General features: G+C 36.1%; 1 protein-coding gene across 2 annotated transcripts; it reads right to left on the bottom strand.

The window, feature by feature from the left end:
* Nucleotides 1–488: 488 nt before the first annotated feature.
* On the bottom strand, nt 489–27,169 carry LOC139970828 (zinc finger CCCH domain-containing protein 14-like). Of its 2 annotated transcripts, none has more exons than XM_071976851.1 (15): nt 26,991–27,169; nt 25,448–25,490; nt 24,886–25,000; nt 24,127–24,293; nt 22,775–23,208; nt 20,799–20,932; nt 19,779–19,931; nt 19,068–19,432; nt 18,565–18,781; nt 17,402–17,787; nt 15,706–15,832; nt 5,894–6,081; nt 3,364–3,431; nt 2,623–2,729; nt 489–1,966 (listed from the first exon to the last, which is right to left on the bottom strand). In XM_071976851.1, exons 1-15 carry the CDS (start codon nt 27,027–27,029, stop codon nt 1,852–1,854), a joined length of 2,658 nt encoding a protein of 885 aa, XP_071832952.1. In that variant the 5' UTR covers nt 27,030–27,169; the 3' UTR covers nt 489–1,851. The 2 variants fall into 2 exon arrangements, with proteins under 2 accessions (XP_071832952.1, XP_071832953.1); XM_071976852.1 differs by having other exon boundaries at nt 15,706–15,829.

Genomic DNA, 27,169 nt, shown 5'->3' with positions numbered 1-27,169 from the left:
TCCCATTACATTTTTATCCTGTTATGCATTTTTTTTTTTTGGATTGAGATAATCCCCTTCAATTTGATATCAAACTGTACAATAAATTATGCAGATATGTATATAGCATTAAATACCAGGCTTGCATCTCCCATTACATTTTTATCCTGTTATGCAAATTTTTTTTTGGATTGAATAATCCCCTTCAATTTGATATCTAACTGTACGATAAATTATGCAGATATTTACATAGCAATAAATACCCCGGCTTGCATCTCTCAATACATTTGTATCCTGTTATGCAAGTTTTTTTTGGATTGAGATAATCCCCTTCAATTTGATATCAAACTGTACAATAAATTATGCAGATATGTATATAGCATTAAATACCCAGGCTTGCATCTCCCATTACACTTTTATCCTGTTATGCAAATATTTTTTTGGATTGAGATAATCCCTTCAACTTGATATCAAACTGTACAATAAATAAAAATTCAATGAGAGACAAATGATTTTTTCAATTTTTATTCTAAATGGTAGTGCATTTTCATCAGGGTGAAGGAACATTGGAACAACATCAGCAGAAACCGTCCAGGAGTTGGTAAGAGCATTGGAGGAAAATGCTCTCCAACTTCATCAACTGACTTAAAGTCAATAAACCTCAACAAACACAGTATAATACCTAAACCCCCATATACTAGTTTTAATACGTGTACATTTTGCAATTGCTAATAATATCTTACACACAATTGTTTATACAAGGTAAGCGTCAGAGTTCCTCTTGTAGTGTAAAACTTGAATAATGCACTACACACATGTTCGAAACTCCAAAAAAAAAAATCTTCGTATTTGACAATGGTTGGGCGGGGAAGGGGGAGGAAAGCTTGATAAAGCATTCAGCAAACATTTACCATTGGAGTTCAAAGTTTACAAGGCATTATTCTGGCTTTGGCTTCCATAAATAAAAGAGGGTTCTTGTAGTCACATATGGTAGACAAACATAGTAAGGACAATAAGCTATTGTTTATCTTGGTGACCTATGACCTCCACTAAAAATAGTAGGGTTGGTATACTTATTTCACCTACATATTGAAATATGAAGAAACAGTACATAAAAGTTGAGTTGGCACACTTTTCACTGTCTTTATAGTTTGATGTTTTGACTTCTCTTAATGACCTAAAACCAGAAGTGTTGCAGTACATTTAAGTTACCATGTATTGGTGTTTGTTCCATTGCTCATTTTTACAGCTAAACAGTTACAGTTTTTCCCAGTTTTTTTTAACCTAGAATTCTAAGCCTCCTGAGCATTTTCTTGGTTCTAATGACACCACTGAAACGGAAAACGAGCTAGTGCAGAAATGGCACAACTAGAAGGAAATACAATCTAGCCCAAAAGTTGCCATCAAAAGTTTTCTATTCATCAATTTCACTAAAGACATCACTCAAAACACAAAATGCAACAAATGAAATAAACATGATAATGTTGTGGTCCACCTTGAAATTAATCTGGCAGCCTAGTAGGTGTGCAAGATTAGCAGTGGATGGCTAGGTAAGGTTGCTATGGTTACCATCAAATATCGCTGTTACTGAACTTTCTCTATTCTGGTTACAGTTTGTGTATATTTAGTAGAAATTATATTCAGTGTGATACTTTATCAATGTAGTATATATCGCCACGGTGACCTTCTTCCTGAACTGAATACAAGGCATTTTAAAACTACTTCTTGAATCCATTGACAAGACCCCACGTGGGGTTCCGTGTTCAATCAATGGAAACTTATCCAGTCTCCATGGTAACCTGCTTGTGTTGAGTCTCTGTTCGTACCTTGGCGCCTCCGTCGTTGGTGTCGAGAGGTTGAAGATGCGATGTTTTACTTTGGAGGAGAGGACATGTTAGGACTCGGAGTGAGCACTGGCCTTATGTGAAGATGCGCTGACTTTGGTACAGGAGCAGGTGTGCTTGTGGGTGCCGCAAATGGCCGTTGGCTAATGGGAAAGTCATATACAAAAAAATAACAGTTTTATCCCCAATATGTAATCCGCAAGAATTTAAAATTAAAATATGAAATATTTCGAACTTAAAAACAGCAATAGAAGTCAACCATAGGAAAAAACATAACTTAAATCATGATATGAAATCATTTTTGGAAACAATTTAACAATGAACATTGAATATTGCATATGGAGCAAATTATTAGTGTTCTTGGAGCAGACATAGTTTAGCCATTTGCATCAGATAATGCACAAGGTGTCTTGTTTTTATTTTTTTTTTTTGGCTTATATGAGGTCATTCTCTTTCTGCCTCCTGTTATACTACTAACTAATAAACAACCAGGGGCCAAGTGTCGACAAATCCTTGCCTTCTGGTAGGGTAGATTGTGTCTCTCTATACAGAACCACCACCCTGCACCCTTCCTGTTGGTCTAATACATCTGCTAGCCTAATATCACAGTAGAAACAATGATTTTTTTCTTGCACATAATACTGTAGATATTCCTGCAGACAATTGATCACATCGTGAAAGGCATCCGACACTCGTTTACAAACTAAACTGCTCTTCTGTTTTCCAAGTCATCACCTGCCTTTTTAAATGTGTAAAGGAGTAGGCGGCCAAAAAACACGAAAAAAAGTAGGACACAGACCTGATATGCTTGGCCTCTTTTGTCCACGTCAATGAGGATCTCACTGCAACGTTGGCGTGGAAAAACTTGCAACCTAGACGAGAGCAACCTTTCCCAAAACGGCACAACTTGAAAAAAAAACAAGAAGAAGGATTATAAAGGGGGAAAGTTAGTCTGGACAGTGTTTAGATTTGTTCATGTTAAGATCGGATACTAGAGTTCTGAGAAAACATTTAGAGAGATTTGAGAGGCCTCACTCGATGATACAGCACATTTAATCTAATAAGGACAACTATTCATTTCATTTGAACAAACCATGATTACTCATTAATCCTAAATATATGTCTCGTTGACTACCTTTATAAAACAAGTCAAACATATTCCGTAGGATTTGATGTATATACTGTAAAGGCCTCTTTTTTTCTTTCTGGATGTAAATGTGTATTTCATAGGCTTAACGACAAAGAAACAGTACTGCGGGGACTCCCCGTGGGTTAAATATCTGAAATGGTGTATATCGTCCACTCACTGCAAATATCAATCAAGAAAGTATCTGCATAAAGTAGACTAATCATTTATCTGGACTCAATTTAAATATCAGGTATCTCTAAAACCTTCCTGCTACTGCACAAAACTACTAGATAGCACTAGAGAGTATATATTAAAACTACAGTACTAAAACAATGATAAGCAATGCATTAAGTACTGAAAATTGGCCACATTGGCCAAATATTCAAAAAGATGATTTGCTATTAAGCTTACTTTTGGATGAAGAAATGTACACTGTGGATTCTGACACCCTGGATGAAACTTGCACGCTGCCTTGACTCCTGTCAGTGACCAAAGAAAAAGCAAAATGGCCGATCAATCGGCTGGTGACTTTTACATTAACAACCTAAGATCACATTACATTACATTTAACACTACATTATATTAGATTAACAATCCCACACAATTAAGTTTAAGCATCCCTTGCAAGCTATAAAAGTCCATTTTTATTCATATTCATATTATCCCATATCATACTCACACACAGCCAACATTTGTAAAATATATTGTCAAGCTACTTTGTATTGGGAGTCATCAGTATTGCATTAACATGTTATTACAAGAGGCAGCAATAATAACTATAACAAATAAATCATGACTCCATCTGGAAGGCAGTTTATGTTACAGTGCTCATCAACCATATACGCATGTGACGGAAGGTACTTACACTTTGTGTCGTGTGGGTATCCAGTTTACGGTTCTAGCTCATTTTGGTATGTTTGACAATTTGGAAGATCATATCAGATAATGCATTACTAAGTCTCATCTTAACAATTGCATTTCTAAACATAACTACAATAAGTTGAAAATGATGTATCACTTGGCTGTTTTAAGCTTTGCAATTAATTCTGAGAATTACAATCTTACGTTTCATTTTGGAATCCATTCCAGTAAAAAAGTCTCAAATAAGCTGCAGGAAGCAATTCCTTCTTTGAATGCACTAAACTTCACAAATACAAATCTTTGTTACATATGCACACATAAAATAAATAAGTAAATGTATGAACAATAGCCAAGGAAACCTTTTGTATACTTAAACAAATAATTGAGAGTGTTTCAATCGTGCAATGAGTTTGTAGATCAAAATGATAATATGCATGCCACTCATATGGATGAAAACCCATAATGAAAGAGAAATCATACATTGCAAGATTTGATACGAATTACCTGGTCAGTAGTATTATAATATTATTAACAGTGTTGGACAACAGTGTGAGATCAACCCAGGACAAAGATACCCACCTCGGTAGAACAACAAGCAGAAAGGACAAAACAGGTGGTCCCCAAATATACAGTAGCTAGTGTTTGCATTCTGCAGGCCGCACCACTCAACCTTAACACAGCCATTAATGAATACGTGCAGAACACATACTTCATCACACTATTCAAACGTCAAGACTTTGCTTGGATTGCTCATTTGTTCGAGAAAAACAAGGTTCATCCTACAGGAATAAATCTTTCACACGAACTTCACTAACATGATTATTTAATATCTTGTCAACATACGACTTTGCCAAATAATTTCACCATCACCTTAGGCAATCAGTTAACTTAAGATGGTCCATTGTTTGACCTGTTATTGACAGCATATTCCTCCTAGGGATTTTAACTGTTAAATGAAACTCCACTTTTCATTTTACCAGCTGTCATAGGGGAATAAACTGCAAATTAGAAAGTGCAATTACTCAGAATCCTTCGATTTTTGTTTTCAGAATCCTTCGATTTTTGTTTTCAGAATCCTTCTTCATTTTCTTCTGAAGTAGATAGATCTGTCAAGACTTGTATCCCAACAGCCCATTGTTAAGTCTCGTAATGAGTTAATCTTCTGGAACAACTCGCAAGATGTTACTAACACCTTTCATTTAGAATTTTGAAGTTGCTTGAATTGGATGACATTAAGATGACAAATGTAATCAGTTCCCGTGAGAGACAGAGAGGGGAAAAATTTCAAAACGAGTTAATTGACAGATCTGATCACTTATCTGAAGCTTTCATAACCTTGAAGACAAATACAAAAATGTTGGTAAAAGATGCATTTACTGTACTCTCTCTAGAAAAATAATCAAATGTCATTAAGTTAAATTTGGCATGCATGGTTTGGTAGGGTATAGACACAGGCAATCAAACTGTACTGGATACATACATGTGCACTTTCATATGATCACATATTGTTAATATGTAACCAGAATGCATCAAACTTGCAAATCCACATATTTGATGTAATATACACTTACTGGTCATACAACATCCTTTTCCCTCCTTCTCTTAAGATATGCTTTTCACATCTTGAGCTCCAATTCCAAAGTGTAAATGATTAACATGCATGAACCAAAAAAACAAAAACAACCTGTGTGTTTCTTTTTCAATATGTAGCATCTATAATAAGGATCTGCATGTCCAAACTTGTTTTTCATCTTTGAGATATACCATGTTTACAAAGAATGGGAACACACACACACACACACACACACAATATGAATGCAGAGGTTCCCATTGCTATCAAAACAAGACTTGTGCTAACACGTTTTAATAGTTTCAACTCTCTTGACCTTAAATGACCAGGTTTGCCTTTTTTAGTCATCCATCATGCATGATATTTTTTTGGCAACAAATTTAAAACAAACTTTACTTTTAATGTTTCCCTCTTTTATGAAAATGATATCTTTTTGCAAACACAGACTTATCCAGAATGTTTAAAGCCAGTGTCTCATGAGAAACAATCAACATTTAAGGAAACCCTTACCTTGTCTTGGAGGTGGTGGAGGAGCAGGGAGATGCAACATTGGTTTTCCAAGATGTAGGGCTACTGGTGGAACAGATTTTCTTGTAGCATGAGTGTATGGACAAGAGGGTTTTGTACACAGCGAATCAAATTTGCAGTTTGGATGAATGTAGAGGCATTTATCTCCAAATTTACATTTCGGAAAAGTTCTGTTGAATAGAAGAAGACCTGAGTGAGTGCTCAGTTTAATATCTTTCAAGAAGAAGAGTAACTTTAATAGACAGAGAAAGTATGCTTTTCAATGGTATGTTATAGTATGAATGATTTATGGTTAGCAAACAGTAACTTAAACTGTAACCTATTTTATATTGATTTTTTCATTTTTCTTACTGTATCTTCAAAATTTTGCCAGTCTGGGATTTCTTGCAAAGCCTGCAAACACATCGAAAATCTAGCAATAATAATAAGAACAAAACAGCTCTCAGTCTGTTCTTAATATGCAAGTCTACGCACAAGAGAATTAAGCTTTGCACACCAAAACAGTGAACTATTTAAAGTTCATAATGATCGTAATAATAATATTAATAATAACAATATTAATCAGCAGTGATATTTACGACGCTTAAGTGACCAAAAATGTGGGAGAAGCCATCAAGGGCTTATGGATTACAACTTACATGTCGGGTGGCTTCCAATTCCACATTTTAACTCAAACTTGGAATCTACAAATGCAACCTTGTATGGTTCTATAAAAACATTTAAAATTAACTGAATTCACCTAATATTAGTTTTACCTAAATGCAAAGCAATTTACTGATATAACCTGAGGACGCCACATGTTAACATAAATCAGGAATTTGTTCCCAGGTAACAGAACACCACGTAATAGGTAACATGTAACTATTTAACAGGATAAACCATTTTATCATTTTCCAGTGGTGGTCATAGGACACATGAGTAACTATGAGTATACTATTATAAAGAACTACAATTTGTTATTAGCATATATTAGGAGTAACACCAAACTCCACACATACTTTTGCCTTCCAACTTTTAATTACTGTGAGTAGATATAATTCCCATATAGATTTCCATTACATTTGTACTGTGTAACTTTGATACTCCAATAAAGTTGAAAAAGGCCTTAAAAGATATACAGTTCCAAACGACTTGGGGATAGGAAAAATTCCACACACAAAACGGACGTCTAGGCACTTTGGTTGGTAGAATGAGAAGGAAGGTCATCGTCTGGAGGGGTTGGTCATAGAGGGCACACAGTGTTAAATGGTTACCAGTTCATTCTAGGCACTGTACAGTAGAACGAGAGTGCTTAGGTTGTTGAGAGACATTTAAGTGAGGAGCGAAGTAAATTTGTGACTACAGTGAGTAGATATTTCCCAGATAGATTTCTACCACTTTTCTCCTCCCTGGGATCAGTCCAATTTGACCTGCTTGGGATTGACTAAGTTTGCCCTACCTACAGTATCACATTGTACTGTGTATTTGAGTAACATGTGTTTCATTATATCAGACACTGCATCGTACACTGTGTAAGGTAGCATAAGTGTCAGCATTGTTAGCGCTAGCATACATCAAACAAGAATGCACTGCATGCTATGGTAGATTTCTATCACATTGTATGGTATAACTGAGTAACAAGTGTACCTACCTAACATCAGACACTGTATCATAAAACTGTGCACGATATCATACTATACACTATCATGTCCAACAAGAATGCACTGCATGCTATGGTAGATTTCTAATACATTGTATGCTATAACTGAGTAATATGTGTACCTATGTAACATCAGACACTGCATCATAAACTGTGTAAGATATGATACTGTACAGCAGTGTAGCACTGCATGCTATGGTTTCTGACTGTTTGGTGTAGTCGCTGTGTAACAAAAGGCAGTTTAAATAATGGTGTTCATTAAATATTGTAATGCTTTTAAGTGATGGATATCCGAAAGAAGTAGCAACTGTGGGGTCTGACATCTAATGGAATGGTTAGAAAGGAGGTGGATGTATTGGGTCCACTTGACAAGAGTGCATCAGGCCAAGAAATTTGATGCCAGGAGACCACTACTTGCATGTATTTAATGTTTCCCCTGACTAGGGTTTGTTGTCTTTACTGGTTTATTAAATTGTAGTAACTGATGTTTGGAACTGTCATTGCTTGATAACTATAAAATGTTAAAACTTGGGGTTAACTTATTGTGCATTTTATTCTTGCTGAATCTGTTGTTAGTGTGCTTAATATCTTTTGGTTTAATGTCCACTATAATATTACTCAGTCTATAAACAATAGGTATTTACAGTACTGAAAGGTAATGACCTCACACCAGGTCAACCAAATGTACCTTACAGTAGGCTGTAGTTTAATATTATCAAGCAGCAATGGAGCCTCAAGGACAGTACTTACCATTTTGAAGGCCCAGTTCTTATCAGTTTCAACACAAGTTAACTCCATTTACCAACTCCTTTAGAGAGCATATATGCATGCAGTTACTTTAACATTAACTTGATTTTGAAACATTGCTAAATCTTTAAAATCTTTTCAACTACCCTAATGATAACTTTAGCTTTCAGTTTCATCAGTATTTCTATATCCAATACTTCTGTTCTAAGACCAAATACACCTTGATCTGATCATGTAGTGGAATATGAGTATGGTTTATGTTACCCCCCCCCTCCCCATTCCCCACATGCCATCGCACCTCAGCCTCATGGAATATCACATTCACCAAATGACTCAATACCAACATATACAGTATTCCAATCCTAAGACCGAACTTGTAACATAACATCAGCAAAAAGGGAATCTTGTATATGCTTCAATAAAAACTTTACAAAAATACATCAACTGGTTACCAATATATATACAGTATATACTTCAATCCATAATTAACATAAACTGTTTCATTAACACAAACTAAGGGGAATTCATCTTGAAAACTTGTCCCTTTTTTCTAATTCTGTAGGCTCTCCATCACATCAAGCTGTGTTACCCACCTACAATGAAAACACATCCACTGGATGACAAAATAGACCTCATATATATGCAAATGTCCTGTTTGCATGGGGCTGCTATCATCCCTGGTAGGTCAGAAATCTACCTTGAGAATCTACCCTGACACTCTTTTATGACAGCTTTATCCAAAGTTTACTGTTATTCCCAGCAAAGTCTTAACCAAAATTCCATTTATAGCATTCTAATCCACATCAGATTAAGTTTCAAATTTTTACTAGGTATTGCAAAATCTTTGCATGCTCGATGGGTTTGCTCTTTTTAAAAGGCTTGTCTCTCTTTTGTCATTTTGTATATCACGTTTACAATATCTACTTTGGTGTTTTTTTGTTACTCCCTCTTCTTTATCGAAAAATCTTTAACTCTTGCCATAATTTAGAACTGTGGTTGGTAACTGAATGGAAAAAGCGAGGAAAGAGCTTAACATGATATTAAAAACTATTTGCATAAATTTGTTATTTTCACTTGTTTTTGTAAAATTGTGTGAGGTCAATGACATGACTATTGAGATGCCTGAAGTAAGGGGAATTACAAAGAAGGAAAAAAGAAGTTTAATCAGCTTTTGAACAAAAATTTCAAAACAATGATGCAATTAGCAAATATACACTCACTTCAGAGAACATTAAGCACACCTTCAGAATTGTTTATATTAATTACTTACTCTACACAAATGACTTCAGTATAATGTTAACAATGCAGGTCCTTTAAATCTATATTAGTTTCACAAGATACTGATCTGGATTCAGGGCCAGAAAATATTTCGGCAAACTTTAAAAATTTAAATCTTTAGTTCATCTACAGGTGAAACTGCCATTCATTTATCACAGCTTTGTTAATTAATTCAAATTTAAGATATTCAAAGCCCACTTTTGTTTAATGTCAATTTATTCATATATACATCAAGCCATGCTGATTGTTATACTCCCTCGAAGGAATAATGTTGGACCTTAATTAAGACAATTGGAGCCAACAAAGCAATTTAAATGCACACTGTCATTGCTACTGACATGGCATCTGTATATGTGGTCGTTTTCTTTGCTTTATTATCCATTGATTTTGAGCGTACAAATTTGAGGATACTAAAAAGGAAAGGGTCCATATAATTTGAAACTTACTTTTAAATATTTCCTTAATACAACAAAGGAAACCTAATCTACAGCCAGCATGTTTGATCAAGCTTCAGAGCTATTAGAGACCTTTAATGAAACAAATTCCACGAGGGAAAAAAAATTAGGAATTTGAATATTTCTTACCAACGAAAGAAGGCCAATGTTTACTTCCAAAAAAAAAAAACTGACCATGGGGGAATAACTCCCAAATTAAATTTTTTCGTGTCAAAAGAAGCCATCAGTTTTAAGATGTGTCTATGCAAAATATACAGAATACAGCATCGACAGTTTGACAACACAATAAAACCATGTGGGAATAACCCCTCCTCAACCAACCAATCCCTCCAAGAAAAAAAAAATGAAATGGCAAACTCAAACAATGCTTTAATTAAAACAAGTCTGCTTCAGCTTCTTTCACTGTCAAAATCAAATATAACTTGAATTATTTCAGAGAGCAACAACTTTCCAGTATGAAAGAAGCAAAGAAAAAGAACTGAGCAAGTCTCTCTAATTTATCTAATTATTCCAAGAGGCTCTAACCTATCCCAAGGGTATGGCTCTCCTTTGACCTGATTTATGACTTAACAGTACAAGCCAAAGATTGTCACACTTGTCATGACAAATTACCGAGCAATCTCACCGCTTGCCATTTTGTAATTTGTTTGTAAACGCAATCATGGGAAGATCAAATCTCTCTGGAAAAAAAAGTTGACAAAAAAAAAAATGGATGCAAAAATAGATATATAACATTAGACAAAGTATAACTGCCAAAATATTGTTATAAATGATGAATAAAAGCAGCTTGTTGAGTTGAGCTCACTAGCTTGAGTTTCACTTTGTATATCATAGAAGAGGCAAAATATTCCTCTTCCTGATTTTGTGCTTTATATATTGAATGAAACAGAGGCTGGACAAAGAAATGTTGAAAATCAAGCATTCGCTCATGATTAAACCAACCGTAGAATTGTCAGAAAGAGTTCCGTAGAAATGTGTTAAGGATTTGATCGTGAAATAGTAATCTTATTTTAAGCAATATATACTTAGTAACTTTCGTAAACTTGTTCGTCAAAGACTCAAAACAAAATATTGCACTAAAGCAGAAATAAAAGAATTAATTTGATAAACCTATAGCTCAATGTAAGAAAACAAAATATTTGGGTTCGTTTCTTCATGTTTGTAAGACAGTCATCATTTCAGGGTACAGGTTACATGTCTGGAATTCTTCTTTTAGTTAAATTGGTAATAATGGCAGCTAGTAAGTACTCAGTCTATGCATGGGTCTAAATTATTAACATTTACCCTTTAAAACGTTCTTTTCTAAAACGTTAGCATCATGTTGCAGGCAAAATATAACCTGATGGTGAAGTACAGTAATTTACTTTAGAAAAGTCAGTTATCATGGCATATTAAGAAAACTCTTTATTAGCAATAAATGAACTGTTAAATTAAACTTAGACTCCACATTTTTAAGTCATCCTCACTGAGTCTAAGGATTTTCAGTTCAATTCATTTTTGTTGAACATTACAGTTTAAGATAAAATCTACAAAAAATAAACAGGTAATAAAAGCACAAAGGAAAAGGACAAATGATTAACATTGATATCATGATAATGTACAAGCGCGGATCATAATTTAGACAGGTACAACGTACGCTATATAAGAAAGATTTTCTGCTTCAAGAAAGATTGCACCAGCATTAATGAAAGAACATCTGAAACTTTGGCGAAGTTGACTCATGTAATTTGTAGATAATGGAAGATGACGTAACTGTCTGGATGTCAGACTTGGTGCTTTGGAAAATATTCTTTTAAATCACACGTTGTTGAAGAAAGTTGAGATGCATCTTGCCAACACTATCATTCAATTTTTAGCTCTCCCAACATACCAGACTCTCAGTGAGCAAGTGCTGCAAAATGTCAAAATATACAGCACGCCAATTCCCTACTAGTATAATAACATTATTTCTTTATAATTGGTTTCGTTTTTTCGTGACATCGTCACAATAGGTAGGTCTAACCAGCTTTTCAAGCTATTATGAACTGTTGATTGTAGAAAATGTTTGAAATTAAAATCGGTAAACATAATCAAGTCACTTGGGAGGGTTCAAAGTTCAAATTACACTCCTGGATGTCTTTATGCAGATGTACAAAATTTTAGGACCAGATGCTAAGCTATTATTAATGTACATATTACCGTATGCTTAAATGATTGAATCATATCAACAAGCACAAATTAAAGCCACAATTTCTTGTAGATTGCAAGTCAAACAAACCTTTTTGTCCCGCAGACATGACTTAAGATTTGAATCCAAAAATTAACAGTCTGCGGAATTAATACCACATCAGCCAGTGCAACTGTGTAATATTTCATAGACAGAGCTGTACAGAACTGACAGATACTCAAACATCAAAAATAACAATCTAATTTATCTACATTGTAGATGAGCAGATTTGCAATCAGACACTTTACCGACCTCTCAAAGAAAGAACACAGTTTGGAACATATCAATTAATCAGTCAAGGCTCAAATGGCATTCCTCTAACTTCAACTGCAGGGCGGAAATCAGGGAAGAGGAAGGAGTTTCTGTGGTGTAGGTTACTATTATTTATTATTGTTGTTGTTATTGTTATTATTATTATTATGATAATTGTCTCAAGTTGTACTGACAACAATTCCTCCCCAGAATAGGTCAATTTGACCCCTCCCCTACCCCTCACTTGTGAAAAGAAATTGACTAGGAGAAATATTCATTATGGCTGAAATGGAACGGAATGATTAGGTCCACAATGGGGTTTAATGAGACAGCCTTCTCCAAACTGTAAAAAAAAAAAATTGGTGAAAAATCTGTAGTCTTTTAATGCCCTCCTGACAATGCAAAGTCCATTTTCAATGTTGAAAATTGGAAAACATTAAACATGGATTGGCTGTGGTGTTCAATCGGTTTCATGACGTTGAAAATTTCAGTCGTGCTCAGTTTTGAAGATTGAACCTATTAATTTATTCATCATAGCAAACTCAAATATCATAGTCACTTACAAACAAAGTGCAAGACATTTTTGCTAGTACTTTACGAGGAAAGACATTTCAGACAATAACACTTGACGAAAACATATTTATTTGTCATAGTCGAGCTATTACATGTAAGACCCTGCCATTAACTGGCACACAAAACTGTCTGTTTATTAAACCATGAAACCTTTATTTAGAATTTATAGATCCAGACTACAGTATAAAGCTACAGGGCAAACTGAGTAAGTTTTATAGCAAGCTATATAGCAAGACTATTGGCAGATCAGAATAACTGCAGTCAAGTAAAGCTACTTAACCTTTGCTTTGTCTGAGCAGGTAAATACTTTCTTCTTCATGTTTGCCAACAACTCATGAACTGAGCCAATTAAGATTAAGGGCTTTGCATGTTTTCCATCAATCTTTCATCTCTGGCTGTCATTTTAAATTTCCTCAAGATACTGTTGCATAAATTCTTTCTCAGTTGCTCACAAACAAGAATTGTGTATGCCAAACATTTCGATTAAGTTGGAAAAGATTAAGTTTGACTGATATGACAAGTCAAAATGTGAACAGTTTTATCTGTAGTTCAGGATTTTCTAGGTATGATTTATTAACAGTATTACTCATTAAATGCAGACAACCCATTTGTCATAGTGGTTGGTAAGCTAATTCAGCACACAAATCAGAAGATTGTTGAATTATTTCTCAGTTTAAGAATCACACAAGTCAGTTCCAATGTCTCAAAATAGCAATTAGTACTGTACTGTAGGTTGTCAAGTCATGTGGAGGTGTAATGTTGTGGCGATATTTAACCTTTGACTAAATATTAAACTCACAAAGTGATATTAAAATGAACACATGCAAACTGACCTGATTTGGGCCACTAAAAGCATATCAGCTAACCCAACCAACATATTTGGCTTCTTTGACAGTTATCTTTGTGAACAGCAACTCCCTCAAAACAGCTTCGAAAAATCTTGTTACATTTTGATAGATATTCTAGTTTAATAACAAGCTGTGTCTCGGAGCTGTCATTTTGTAAGTTAGCTAAGATGTCATAAATGCGGCCATAAGATCTGAAACCTTGACCTTCTCTTTGCTTTTCTTTTCATATTTTCAAGGTGTGAAATGTGAACAGTGTTGACACAGAAATTAATGACATCATTAGGTCGTGCTGAGAGGTTCAAATCTTTTAGATTCAGCGTTTGCAAAAATTCACTACCATCCCATATAAAAAACTTTGTTATAAAATCAAGAAAAAAAAATAAAGAAATGGGAGCACATGTGGCTCGATGATGTCATATTTAGACTGGATCAAGTCTTCAACTTTGTTTGAGAAAGAACATTAAATCTGGTGATATATCTCCCAAATGAGAGATCTTAGCCAATTAGAAAAGCTGAGCTAATGACAGTTATCTCTATATCGCACTAACCAAAGGTTGGGCTTGTGCTACCTTTAGAGTACATGCATTTTGCAATGGAGTCTATCTCCATTTTACTCTGGCTAAACCATGTACTATTTACACATGTATATAAATCAATACCCATCTGTCTAGGAGATCTAATGTGGTTCACACCACTTGGAGGCACCTGACGCATCATTTAACTAACGGTAATTAAATCATTTGTGTCCCACACATTTAATGTAATGCGTGAACTTTTCATTCGCAAACCTACAAAACTTGCGTCTAATTTCATGAATCCTGGTGCAAGTTTAATGGACTAGAGTAACTGATAACATTTTCATGTATGTTCTCTCTAACTTTTACCATTCTGTATGCTACCACCAAACTGAGGCAACTTCAACACATATTGGATTACATGTCATGAAGCAAAATCAAGCATACGTTATTCAAAATCCGCTCATACTGTATCACATACAATTTTCTAATATCACGTTTTCTATTACAGGTATCTCTAGGCTACTTTGAATCAATTCTGCAAATGTTTGGTAGCCCTGCATTCCAGGCAATGATTTATCTGGTAACACATCATAAAATTGCTTCGTAACATGATCAAGTTGCTGTACAAGTGTAAAGATTCATACCAGTTTTGCACACTAAGGAATCATAGCATTTTACCAGCCTGGACAAAATTCAAAGCCGTAAAATACCACTACACAAAATTTAAGAACTAAATTATTCCCTCCCAAAACTTCTTAAAACCGAAGAAATTGTAGCTATTAATGTCATTTCATTTTTTTAACTAAGAAATTATACCCATATTCTGAGATGTTTGGCAAACCAATGCAAATTAACTGTATAGCAATATACTGCAATGTCTCTACTGAGCTATTGTTACTATGTAGCTTATTTCTTCATACTTTATAATTCATATACAGAATATGTGTCTGATTGATGATATCATTTATGTGCATAAATTATCGATCTGATTCTAACCTTGATTCCTACTTCTGTGATGTTATGAAGACTTTGTGATTCAGATCATGCAGTAGAAGGGGGGGGGGGGGGGAAGGAAAGGGGTAAACAGACTTCCAATAATGAGGGACTAAAATAATCCTTCTTAAAACATCTTTTGAAGGACAGACTTATCCCAAGGATGACCATGCCCCCCAGTATAACTTGGGATATTTATGCTTGTTGAAAAGGGACCATGTTATGATTTTAATACAAGAGCCCTCTCGAGGTGAGCTTTACATTCCGTCAGCCGAAATACCTTACCTGCATGGTGTAGTGGGGTGCATAAAAGTACATGAATCCCCATTCTTGCAAGCAGGCCAAAATTTGCAGCGTTCATTTGCTTTGTTGGATTCCTCTCTTTGAGAAGGTTCTTCCGCTTCAAATCCTTCTGTGGAAGAATCATAAAAATAAACAGTAAATAAACAAAATAACAAAATTATAAATGACAATTAAAAATAGACTAGATGTACATATGGTACTAGACTCAACAAGTACTGTATGTGATATGTTCCAGGAAATCCAAAAACAGAAAACTGACTAGGAAAAATTATCTATAACTTGGAAAGAGCAAAGTAATGTTTGGCTACAACAGAATTGATTATATTCCAGCCAAAAAAAAAACTTTGCTCTTTTCAAATTGTTTATAATTTCCCCAGTCAGTTGTCTGTTTTATGATTTACTGCAAAACTGACATTTCATCTGCAAGGCAGATGGCTTTGGGAAGGAATAAATACGATGCGATTCATGCATGGTTGGTAGCAATGCACGATAAAAAGATGAATGAACTCCCATCTGTCAACTTCTTTAAATATGTTTTTTTGCCCAATATTGCCAAAAATTGTTATTACATACAGCGGTTCATTGCAATTCTTGCAGCCAGCAAATGAAAAGTATGGTTCTTTCACTTCTTTGTAACAATGGAATGTTGGCTTGGGACTACCAAACAATGTCTGTAATTAATGCTATGGCAACGTACTACTACTGTAGACCTGAACATTTGACTCACTGAGAGCAAATATGCATGAGTTTTCACATTCTAGAGAAACCTACTTGAAAGCCAGATGGCACTTGGCATCACAGTGAAAAGTGAGGGGACATATGATGTCTTCTACAGTCTTTGACAATCCAAAATGTTTCAATGTTTTGAAGGCTAATTGGAACATTAAATTGTCACAAAATGGATACCTGATTGGAAAGCATGATACTACCAACAGCAACATGCAGTAGGGCTCCTATAGGGCTCCTATGCATGCAGCCACTTCCATAATCAACAAAGGGTGCTGTCCTACAGGGTACTATATAGTTCTGTGAAACAAGACAAGGGGACGAGGGAGACATGGGGGAGGATAACAGTACCCTGAGGGGACGAGGGAGAAATGGGGGAGTATACCAGTACCCTGAAGGGACGAGGGAGAAATGGGAAGCATAACAGTACTCTGAGGGGACGAGGGAGAAATGGGGGAGTATAACAGTACCCTGAAGGGACGAGGGAGAAATGGGGGAGTATAAAGGTACCCTGAAAGGACGAGGGAGAAATGGGGAGTATAACAGTACCCTGAGGGGACGAGGGAGCAATGGGGGAGTATAACAGTACCCTGAGGGGACGAGGGAGACATGGGGGAGCATAAAGGTACCCTGAGGGGTCGAGGGAGAAATGGGGAGTATAACAGTACCCTGAAGGGACAAGGAAAAAATGGGGCAGTATAACAGTACCCTGAGGGTACGAGGGAGAAATGGGGGAGCATAGCAGTACCCTGAGGGGACGAGGGAGAAGTGGGAGAGCATAGCAGTACTCTGAGGGGACAAGGGAGAAATGGGGGAGTATAACAGTACCCTGAAGGGACGAGGGAGCAATGGGGGAGTATAACAGTACTCTGAGGGGACGAGGGAGAAATGGGGAGTATAACAGTACTCTGAGGGGACGATGGAGGAGATCTTGGAATAATCATCTACTCACCATCTTCATCTGAATCTTGCATCGAAATAGTCAATGGTTCCACTTTGGGTACATTTGAGTATACCATGAAAGGTGCTTTCTCTACTAACATGCTCTCTTCCTCCTCCTCCTCCTCCTGGTCCATCTCCTCTGGGGTCATCACTGGTGCAACTTCCTCTGGACCCCTAGTGTCTGTGAAAATAAATTGCCTCTTGACCTCTGGGGACAGCGATTTCCTCGGTTGCTTGGTGATGACAATGTCTGGCATATGTGCAGTCTGAGCGTGGCCTCTCTTGACAGCCTTTCTCTGAATCTTGCGTCTTTGATTTGCGGACAAATTGAGATGTCTTTGAGCACCTTCCAAAGTAACGATAAATCTAGGACTAGCGCCAATCTGGGTAACGCCCCTGTGGAGAGTAGAAAAAAAGCAAATATTATAGCAACATGGTATACGGCCTCCACTATATCAATTGTCACAATGATACTCGGGACAAACAATTCCCATCAAGTGTCCACAAATGAATTTATTGTTTTGTTTGATAGATGATGTTAATCCAACATTTGTAATTTAACTTGTCACTTATGTTTGTTTTGAGTTATCAAAACAAAGTGTTTTGAAGCTCAGTACATTCATTTTGCTTCAGCTTGGTTTAATGTCATACATGCTTCCTTCAGGATTTGGTAAAAAATAGCAATGGCTTTCAATAACAGTCTACCTTAAACTTTGTGATAGAATTCTAATTGTTCAGTTTGTTAAAGGACACCACTTTCTTGTAAGGTCTTGTAAAATATTATCAAATCATTTCCAGGTTAATTTCCAGATATTTCAGAGTTCATTCATTTAGTGACTAGACAAAGACTAAAAGTGTTTGTCAATACCTGTTTGCTGTTTGCAGAACAGGAAAGAAGTGGGATTCATTGACATACAGACAGACAATGAGAATGCTGGTTACTGTATATATTTTTTTTCCTTCTTCTTATTGGTGCACTCTTAATTTTTCAGTTCCTGTTCAGCGTACACAATAACATTTCCAATTGTTACAAGACAGGATAATACATCATTTTTTGATTGAACACAGAATTGTGGCATCTATGGGAAAGGAATCATTCCTGTCTAAAAGGTGTTGTGCAGAATGAACATATAACATGGTAAACAAGAAATATGATAATGTTCATCTACTCACTTTGGTACTTTCTGACCTTCCTCTTCAACGCTGTACCCCTCTTCGGGGAGTTGCATCTCTCCATCCTCCTCCTCCTCTACTTCTTCGAATGCAACCTCCTCTATCTCCTCCTCCAATGGGTTCTCTGGGGACTGCGTGCTGTCCGCTACACTCACATTTTCTGCCACATATATCTGTCTGGAATCTGCTTCTTGTTGGATTACGGCATGAAAGGATTCTGTGCAGAACGTGCAGAAAGATCCTTAAGATAAAGCTCATATGTACAACCAAATTATCAGATGATCATTCATTAATATATCAAAGAACCAAACTGAATGTTTCAAAATGGCAGATGAAAAATTGAAGACAAGCTAGGCTATTTACTTGTAGAGCCAAGGTGATGTAAGTTCTCTTTTTAACATCTCTCTGTATTACCCAATCCTCCCAACAAACCAACCAACCAACCAACCACCCACCCACCCCTGCCCTGTCCCACTGGATCCAACCTTTCACATTAGACTCACCTTCAATGTCTTCCTCTTCATTCACTGGTTCTACCTGGGCTTCATCGACAGTTCTCCGGCTACTGCCTACCACAGCTACTACGTTCTTGTAAACAAAGACTCCCTTTTGTCCTTGCACTGGGACGACCTCTACCAATTCCTGTTCCTCATGTTCACCTTCGTTACCATCTACATCGCCTTCAGCTTGGTTCTCGACTGTCTGGAAAGTTTGCGAGTCAAAGTCCCTGTCGAGAAATTCCCGCTGCAGGGAGCGTGACTGGATGCCTTGGTCACCGGCCGAGGAGGATGATATTCTTCCGCTCGATGTGGCAACCCTCTGAGTTATCTCCCTGACAATGGCTGGTTTAACAGCCTGAACGTTTGTTCTGATAATAGAAAAAGCAGGATACTATCATATCTCAAGAAAAAAATTATTTCATCTTTACTGAATTGGGAGATCAGTTCTCAGGTATTTAACTGCATGAACAGTACTCGGCTGGTGGTGGATTGTCCTTGAGATCCCTGTTATAATAAGAAAGGTATGACACACCTGTTGGATATAAACCAATTATGCAACATATCAACAATATAGAGTTGAGTTGGTAGTGAAATTCATGTATATGTCCTGGAGGGAGGCACTATGTGTTAAAGACATTTTCAGCTGCTTTCAACCTGTTTTCTTCGAATATAGATATTGGCCTTTCCATTAATTTAAGCACACAATATATATACCTGTTTATCTTGCTAGGAGGCGGCCCGGGGGGTTGAGGAGTTATCCGAGGGCTGACTTGCTTCTCAATGCCGGAACTCGTCGATGCTGTGGCTTCTGACACTGCCCTCTTGAGAAGGGAAGTATTTGCCTGACGACTCTTGGGGAGGGTGGGCCTAGGTGGTAAAGAGTAAAAAAAAAACAATTAAAACAATCACCAATACAGCTAGATATTATAAATTTTCATTTATGAAGGCTAATCAAGGAAAGCATATTGGTGGTATTTCAACTCATCAAGTGCTAGTATGCTAAATTTTTACTAACATTTTACAATTTTGTTTAAACAAATTATCATTAAGGATGATAGCATTAAAAGCAAGAAGATTGCAAGTATACAAAAACTGTTGCTATTTTTTTTTTTCATCTTTTACTTCACTTTATCATTCTTATACCAATAATTAAATAAGGTTCATTCACAATCACTAAATTTACTATCATATGACGGAGTGATTATGGCCATTATTACAGTTTTCCAAAAAGTTTTGAAAGTCAAGACGATTTGAAATAAAAAAGGGAAAAATTATCCCACAAATTGGCATTAATAGTTACATTGCTGACATCAGCCCTACAGTGAGTACAAAATATACTATTCAGGGTGTGTGCTATGTTGATGATTTATCAAATCTGGCAAATCTGGTCAAATCATCTACCAATCTATACCATCTCTCTTTGTTCAAGAAACAAAAAAATATCAATTTTTAATGTTGAAAAGGAAAAGCAATGAGAGACACGATTTGGGTGGAACTGGGTCTCGGCAAACATTTTAATCGCAGTCTTTGAGCTTAGGGTTTCACATAACTAACTGGAGACAGAGACACAATACAGTACAGTAAAGTTTGGAAAACTTGATGGAAAATCTGCTACCAAATGCAAACAGCTGAGCAGGGGCAGACGTTTCAAGGGGAAGGGGGAGAGGGAGGAGATGTATAAATACATTTGTTTTATTTCTGCACAAAGATGCATCGTATATCTGACTGACGTACCTCCTAGTGGCTCTTACACTGCTAGCAACTTTTTTAGCAGCAGACACGTCTTCGTCGCTACTCTCCTCCTCAACATCGTGATGTATCACCTGGGCAACGACGGAACCAAGACCCTGGCGCTTTCTACTGACGTCCTATAAAAGCATTTTAAATTCAACAGAATTGATATTCGATAAGCATCTATTGCTGATTTCAATGACTGTTTGTAACTCAGCAATAATTACTGAAAAATTCCAATAATAATTTCACATTTTGGGATTTGGCTACAACTTTCATTCTGAGAAAGGAGAAGGTACTGACAGGCAAGACAGTCCTTCCAAAGGCAAAGCCCCAAATATGCTTATATGTAACCAAGCTCCTACAGTCATTCTGTTACATTCAAGCTATGTATTTGACTAACCTTGATGCACAAATGAAATGCCTAACAACAAGTAGGAACTGTTCTCCCAAACAAGAAATATAGACTTTTGAAGGAACATAAAATAAAGACACAATGGATGAATGAAAATCAAAGTAGCAAACCTTCAAGCTGACAAAAATGTTGTCAGTATAATATTCATGAAGATTGCTTTCAGTTTTATGGATTGAATAGAGCAATCTGAAATTGACCCCATCTCGCTATAAGTCACTTGGATCCAGATAGATGTGCAAATTAGTGAATTAGAAAATTCACAGGGAATAACCTATTCATTATCACATTGCAAAACTGCTATGCAAAATTTTTGATGTGCTATGCAAATGCAAAGAAGTATAGCAGTTGTTTTTTACACTGGAACCATAGTATCTGATAACAGACTAAAATCCAGAGATTTCAAAACTGCTACACAAATATTGAAAACTAAATTATTCCCGGATGCATTCTGTTGAGTTTTGGGCAGGTACCTGCTGAGGTTAAGGTCCCACTGATGGCGATATTCCAATATGCAAAGTTAAATTATTAACTTTTTTGAGAATATGATTACCAACAAACCTATCATAGGTATTATGAATTCCATCCAGCATAGAATGTCACTGGCATAAATGTGTCATAATCAGCCATGATTCCATCTTTCATATTATTGTAGATCTATCATATTACAACAACACCTACATGTGCAAGGAGCATATCAACAAATTTTCAATATGTATGATTTTTTCTTTCATCGTTAGAGACCTGACTAGCCAACTTAATTTGGATTTAGTATTGAACATCATCAATTTTATCAACACTGATGCAAATGAAGGCATTACAGTTAATGGATCTGAGCTTTTAATGTCCTAATTGTACAGTAGATGCCCGCAGCACAATTGTACCACAGTTGGATTCAAAATACTCTCTCATCGATGTGATCTGTCTCAAAGTGTTTACTTACAGCAAACAGTTTGTTTCCTCAAATTTTCAAATTCTTAACAATAACACAAGTTTCCTCAAGAATTTGGATAATAAGAGGAAACCGTAGTTCATAAGCACTTAGCGGTAACAATTCCCCGTTTTTGCTTGAAATATATTGAATGTATTTACAAAACTGATCCTATCTATCACCAGACAATACCAATGTTAATATTAGCAGAAAGAATTGAGGGAAAACAAGTTAGCCAACTTAATTTGAATTTAGTATTGAACATTTTTAATTTTATCAACACTGATGCAAATGAAGGCATTACAGTTAATGGAACTGAGCTTTTAATGTCCTAATTGTACAGTAGACGCCCGCAGCACAATGTACCACAGTTGGATTCAAAATCCGTCCTCCTCGATGTGATCTGTCTCAAGTGCTTACTTACAGCAAACAGTTTGCTTCCTCAAATTTTCAAATTCTTACAAATTTCCTAAAGAATTTGGATAATAAGAGGAATTCATAATTCATAAGCAGTAAGGATCCCCCGTTTTTGCTTAAAATATATTGATGTCTTTAACAAACTGATACTATCACCTGCTAATACCAATGTTAATATTAGCAGAAAGAAGTGAGGGAAACAAGTTAAACTGCACTCACAGAAACGATTACTTCTTCCACATGCCTCTCCCCCAATCTGAGTTTCACATCCGATTTGGGCTTTTGAGAAGTAGTCGATTCGGCCACATTTCTTGTCGTTGTGCCATGTGATTTCTCCGTGGGCTTTTTCAAGTGTTGGCTATCACTTTTACTGGCCCTCTGGTGAATCACATGATGTCTATATGATGATGATGATGAAGATGATCCACTGCCTGCCTCTCCTTGTTTAACTCCACGAGAGGGATCGGAATGGGTTACTTTGGTGGACTGCTTTGACTTTCTCCTATCTGCATCAATTTCTTTTGTGAGTTCTTCGTCCAGGACATCATGTGTGTCCGAGAGGATGGATATGACAGGTGCTGATGACTCTCCCGATACTGTGGGTGTCACTAACTTCTGCTCCTGTTGTTCCAGTGGGGAACTGTGCAAGGTTTCTGCAAAACAGATAATGGACATTAGATAGTCACTATGGTGCTAACAAAAATCGCCTAATATTACTGTATGCACTGTTCTATCATCAAGATGAAACTAAAACCAGCTGCGATTATATTTCTGGCGCAGTCTCTCTGAGTGCCGACTACTGTGATGGTCGAGACCTCAATATGCTGACAGTAGATAGATACTGTAAGGACAGTCAAATTTATTGCAAGTTCACATCAAAATTAACAGCATTTTTAATCATCGCAAGCTAATGCATTATTATCACAACAGTTCTCTAAGACTCACAGAAAGTCTTGATAGCTTGCTGCAATGATATCACCAACAGTACTTCTAAAAACTATTATCAAACAACTATTGTGGTGTACACTTATTACGATTTAGCGATAAATGAAACCCAGGGTAGCCTACTTTGCTTACTGTATATGAATCCGGACTGAAGATGATCTTGTCATCAAAAAACTAGACTAAAAAAGTTTACAATCGGATACCTTATCATGAACTCTGCAAAATTCAGATAAACAATGTCCACACTTTAAGCTTTGTTGAACGTGGTGGGACTTTGCTATAAATGACGATTGGAGCATACAACTCACGACAAAGGAGAGAGCTGTTTCAGGAAATCAAACTTGCAACATTCCACCTACTGTCAGACTGATAATTGCTCTTACACAATTTCAATCAGATCTAGTGTGGTAAAATATGTACATACCTGCAAACATTGTCTAAATAATAGATTATCAAACATCATTTCCATGAAACCAAAAATTTGAAAAAGAGAATGACTGCAACTTTGTCCTTTACTGTACCTCAAGTTCATTTTCACTCTAAAATACCATGGAGCAGATCTTAATCGAACGTTCTGACAAACTGAAGTTACAGTAGAAGAAGGCAATTACACATTCAAGTCTAACCTGGGGTCTGTTTAGTAGCTGGCTGGGCAGGTTCCGATTGCTTCTGATGAGAAGACGAAGATGCCTCAGACTTTTGAGATTTATGCTTGGAACTTTTATCTTTCTTCTTTTTCTTCTTCTCACTTTTCACTGGTTTTTGTTCAAGCTTTCCCAGAAGTTCAAATAACCTAAGAAAAGGTCAAGAGTTGTTTTGTAAATGAAATGCTTTACTAATAAGTCTTTTCAATAAATAGTTTCTGAAGATTATTTACACATTGTCTAGTGAAATGCATCACGAACAATACAAAGTCTAGGAATATCTAACAATCACACAGTGCTAGACAAACAACTCTCTAGATGTATTCCTTCCATAGCATAATTAAACAGAGCAGAAGGGAATGATGACATTATATAGTACAAGAAAATATCACAACTCCACTCTTAAAAGGTAGCAAAGTCAATTTAAATGTATATCACTGTAACTTGTTATCTATTGCTTAATAGATCAGAACTGACATTTTGTAATTTTCCCAGAGTTTTGATAGCAAAAGAGTTCATAATCATAATACAGTAGGTGGCGCTATTGAGCTTAGAGATGATACTTTGTAGAATAAATATGTACTGAGATTCCAGTTGTAATAAGTTTCTAGAGCATATATCAAGACAGAAATAGAAATGAAATTCCTTAACACTTTTTTTTATAATTAAATTTCATTGTGTAAAAATTAACGTAGGGTCAAATCAAAACAGGGGGTCAGCCACTTGCTATGGTTTACTCACCAAGAAGTGAAGAAAGTTGCATTGTTATTTAAAAACAGATCCAAATCTTGAGTCATTTGAGCTTCTGATCTTTTATTTGCCAGCATCACCATGATATAGTCAGGCAACTCATCATCTGCAAAATATTGATCAATTGGTCAAAACATTACAGGAGAAACAGTCAAAAGCTTCTTGGTCACAACTAACAAAATCGTTACAGCCAATTGAATCAATGTGACTTTGTTAATTACTTGCTAATTGAAATTATGCAAAGAAACCAAATTGGAGGGAAATATCCAAATTGGAGGGAAATTGCTGTGAGTAATTTCAATGAAATTTTAAACAATAATTGAAACATGTGATTAAGTTGAGGCAAACTAGATACCAACATGCAAGATTCAATTGTCAAACTTTTGTGATTACTGTACTATACACAATTGTCTTATTCTCTATCATCATTCATTTCATATTGATGGTCAGGATACTGAAATCCATCTTTACCTACCCTTAAAATCTCCCATATAGATTGGGAGTATGGTTTGCAAAGACATATGAAAATTGTAGTACAATATAAAAAACTCACCAACATAACATCCGAGGTCCACAAGTTTGGCCTTGATAGCATCCTGATGATTCACAAAATGAACAATTTAAATTATTTCTAATTATGTACAATTTAAAGTACATTTTTAACAGCATGATATATACTTATTGAAAAATAATCATTTGAGGATAATTTCACCTAGTTGCATGCCTAGTCACTAATGACTCATCAGCTTGCAAGGCACTTGCTGACGAGTGACCAGTCCACAATGGTGTTTGATAAATTGTCCTTCATTAATTGACATCAGTTATTAAACTGCCACACTCTTCATTGTACAGTATGTCACATGTATGAACAAAAGTTAGGTGATTCCTTGACATGACCACCATGTACTAAGTAGGTTGCACCGAGTATTGGTCTAGCAGTTAGCAGAATAAGAGATTTTGCATACTATTTACACAGCAGCCAGACTAGGCTAATAGTAGCATCATGGGCTCATAATTGACGCACTTAAGCCTTAAGGATTAATTTGATTAACTATATCTATCAATGAAAAATCCAAATCACTCAACTGTATGCATTTTTCATATATGTGCAGTTCCTCCGAAATGTAATGATCTCAAAAAAATTCTTGTTCTATGCCTACGCAACGTACAATTGAGCAGTCTTTGACCACAAAATGTCTGCTGTTTCAAGTTCTTTCATACCCCTAAATTGACACATTCGTCTATAAGCTAACTGGAGTGTAGGCCTATGGATACATCCATTGACTTTGGATGCTGTTTGCTATGCTCTGAGCCTCTAAGGTCAGGCAGGTCAGGTCTCAGAGAGTAGTGGTATTATATTGTGATTAGTTTGGTTATTTTTAGGAAGTAAGATTTCCAAATGCCAAAACATGTACAAAAGTGGGGGAGGGTGTAAGAAGCTTAAGAAAAACACAATTTGATCAGCATATACCTGAAATGGATTCAAACTCATGAAATATGTATTTCTGCTTGACTGCAAAAAGTTTAAGTTGGCTGCTGTATCGTTGCTAGAATATTTGAAGGTGCGTCAATTAGGAAGGTGCGTCAATTAGGAAGCCTTTACGATACTAATTACTACAGTATGTCAGTAATAATATCGAACAAGGGAAGCAGTTTGCTTTTCTTGTACTTTCCAATTTACATTAAGCCACTGTAGATCAGGTAAGACTAATTTACTAACATAAAACCAGGTTGCAAGGTCCTTCATGATTTAGGCTAGGCTATGCCACTAATGTAGTATTTAAGATACAGTAGGCTAGGTATCAAACTCTGCAAAAAGTATCAAAGATAGGTCTATGTTATGTGCTCATGTCAGATTATCAATTACGCATAAGGCTTAAGAATGTTGCAAAGTTAAAGAAAGTATTTCGAAGAGAGCGATAACAATTGGCAAAAAGCATCGCAATGCACAAGCAACACTGGGTACAACTACAAGTTCTAAAATTGATATCTTTCGCACAACTCATACTAGCTAAAATAATATACGAATATCATTAACCCCTTCTCGTGATAAGGAAACATAAATGAGTAACTAAAATTTCATGTCTGAGTCATACCCGAATCTTCTGTCTTATAGCTTTCCCTGAATTCATCATGAGAACGGCAATTTTTCGATAACTAAGGAATATCTGCTTTTTGGTGCATCGCTTTCCGATCGTAAAGGAAAACCACGGGAAACTCACATAATCAATATAGTTACTATGGAGGGTAAGTTATCAGAAACGCGCACAGAATC

This window comes from Apostichopus japonicus, chromosome 8, assembly GCF_037975245.1.
Source record: "Apostichopus japonicus isolate 1M-3 chromosome 8, ASM3797524v1, whole genome shotgun sequence".
Lineage (NCBI taxonomy): Eukaryota > Metazoa > Echinodermata > Holothuroidea > Aspidochirotida > Stichopodidae > Apostichopus > Apostichopus japonicus.
Note: the sequence above shows the minus strand (reverse complement) of the source record. Positions and strands in the feature narration are given on the sequence as shown.

Bases quoted from the DNA above. Each gene is read 5' to 3' on its own strand.
- LOC139970828 (XM_071976851.1), bottom strand. From the start codon at position 27,029: ATGATGAATTCAGGGAAAGCTATAAGACAGAAGATTCGG. The intron at 19,433-19,778 runs GTATATATATTG...TTCTATTATCAG, and splicing joins CCTCCTAGCAAGATAAACAG to AACAAACGTTCAGGCTGTTA. The intron at 3,432-5,893 runs GTAAGGGTTTCC...GGTCACTGACAG, and splicing joins TCCACCACCTCCAAGACAAG to GAGTCAAGGCAGCGTGCAAG.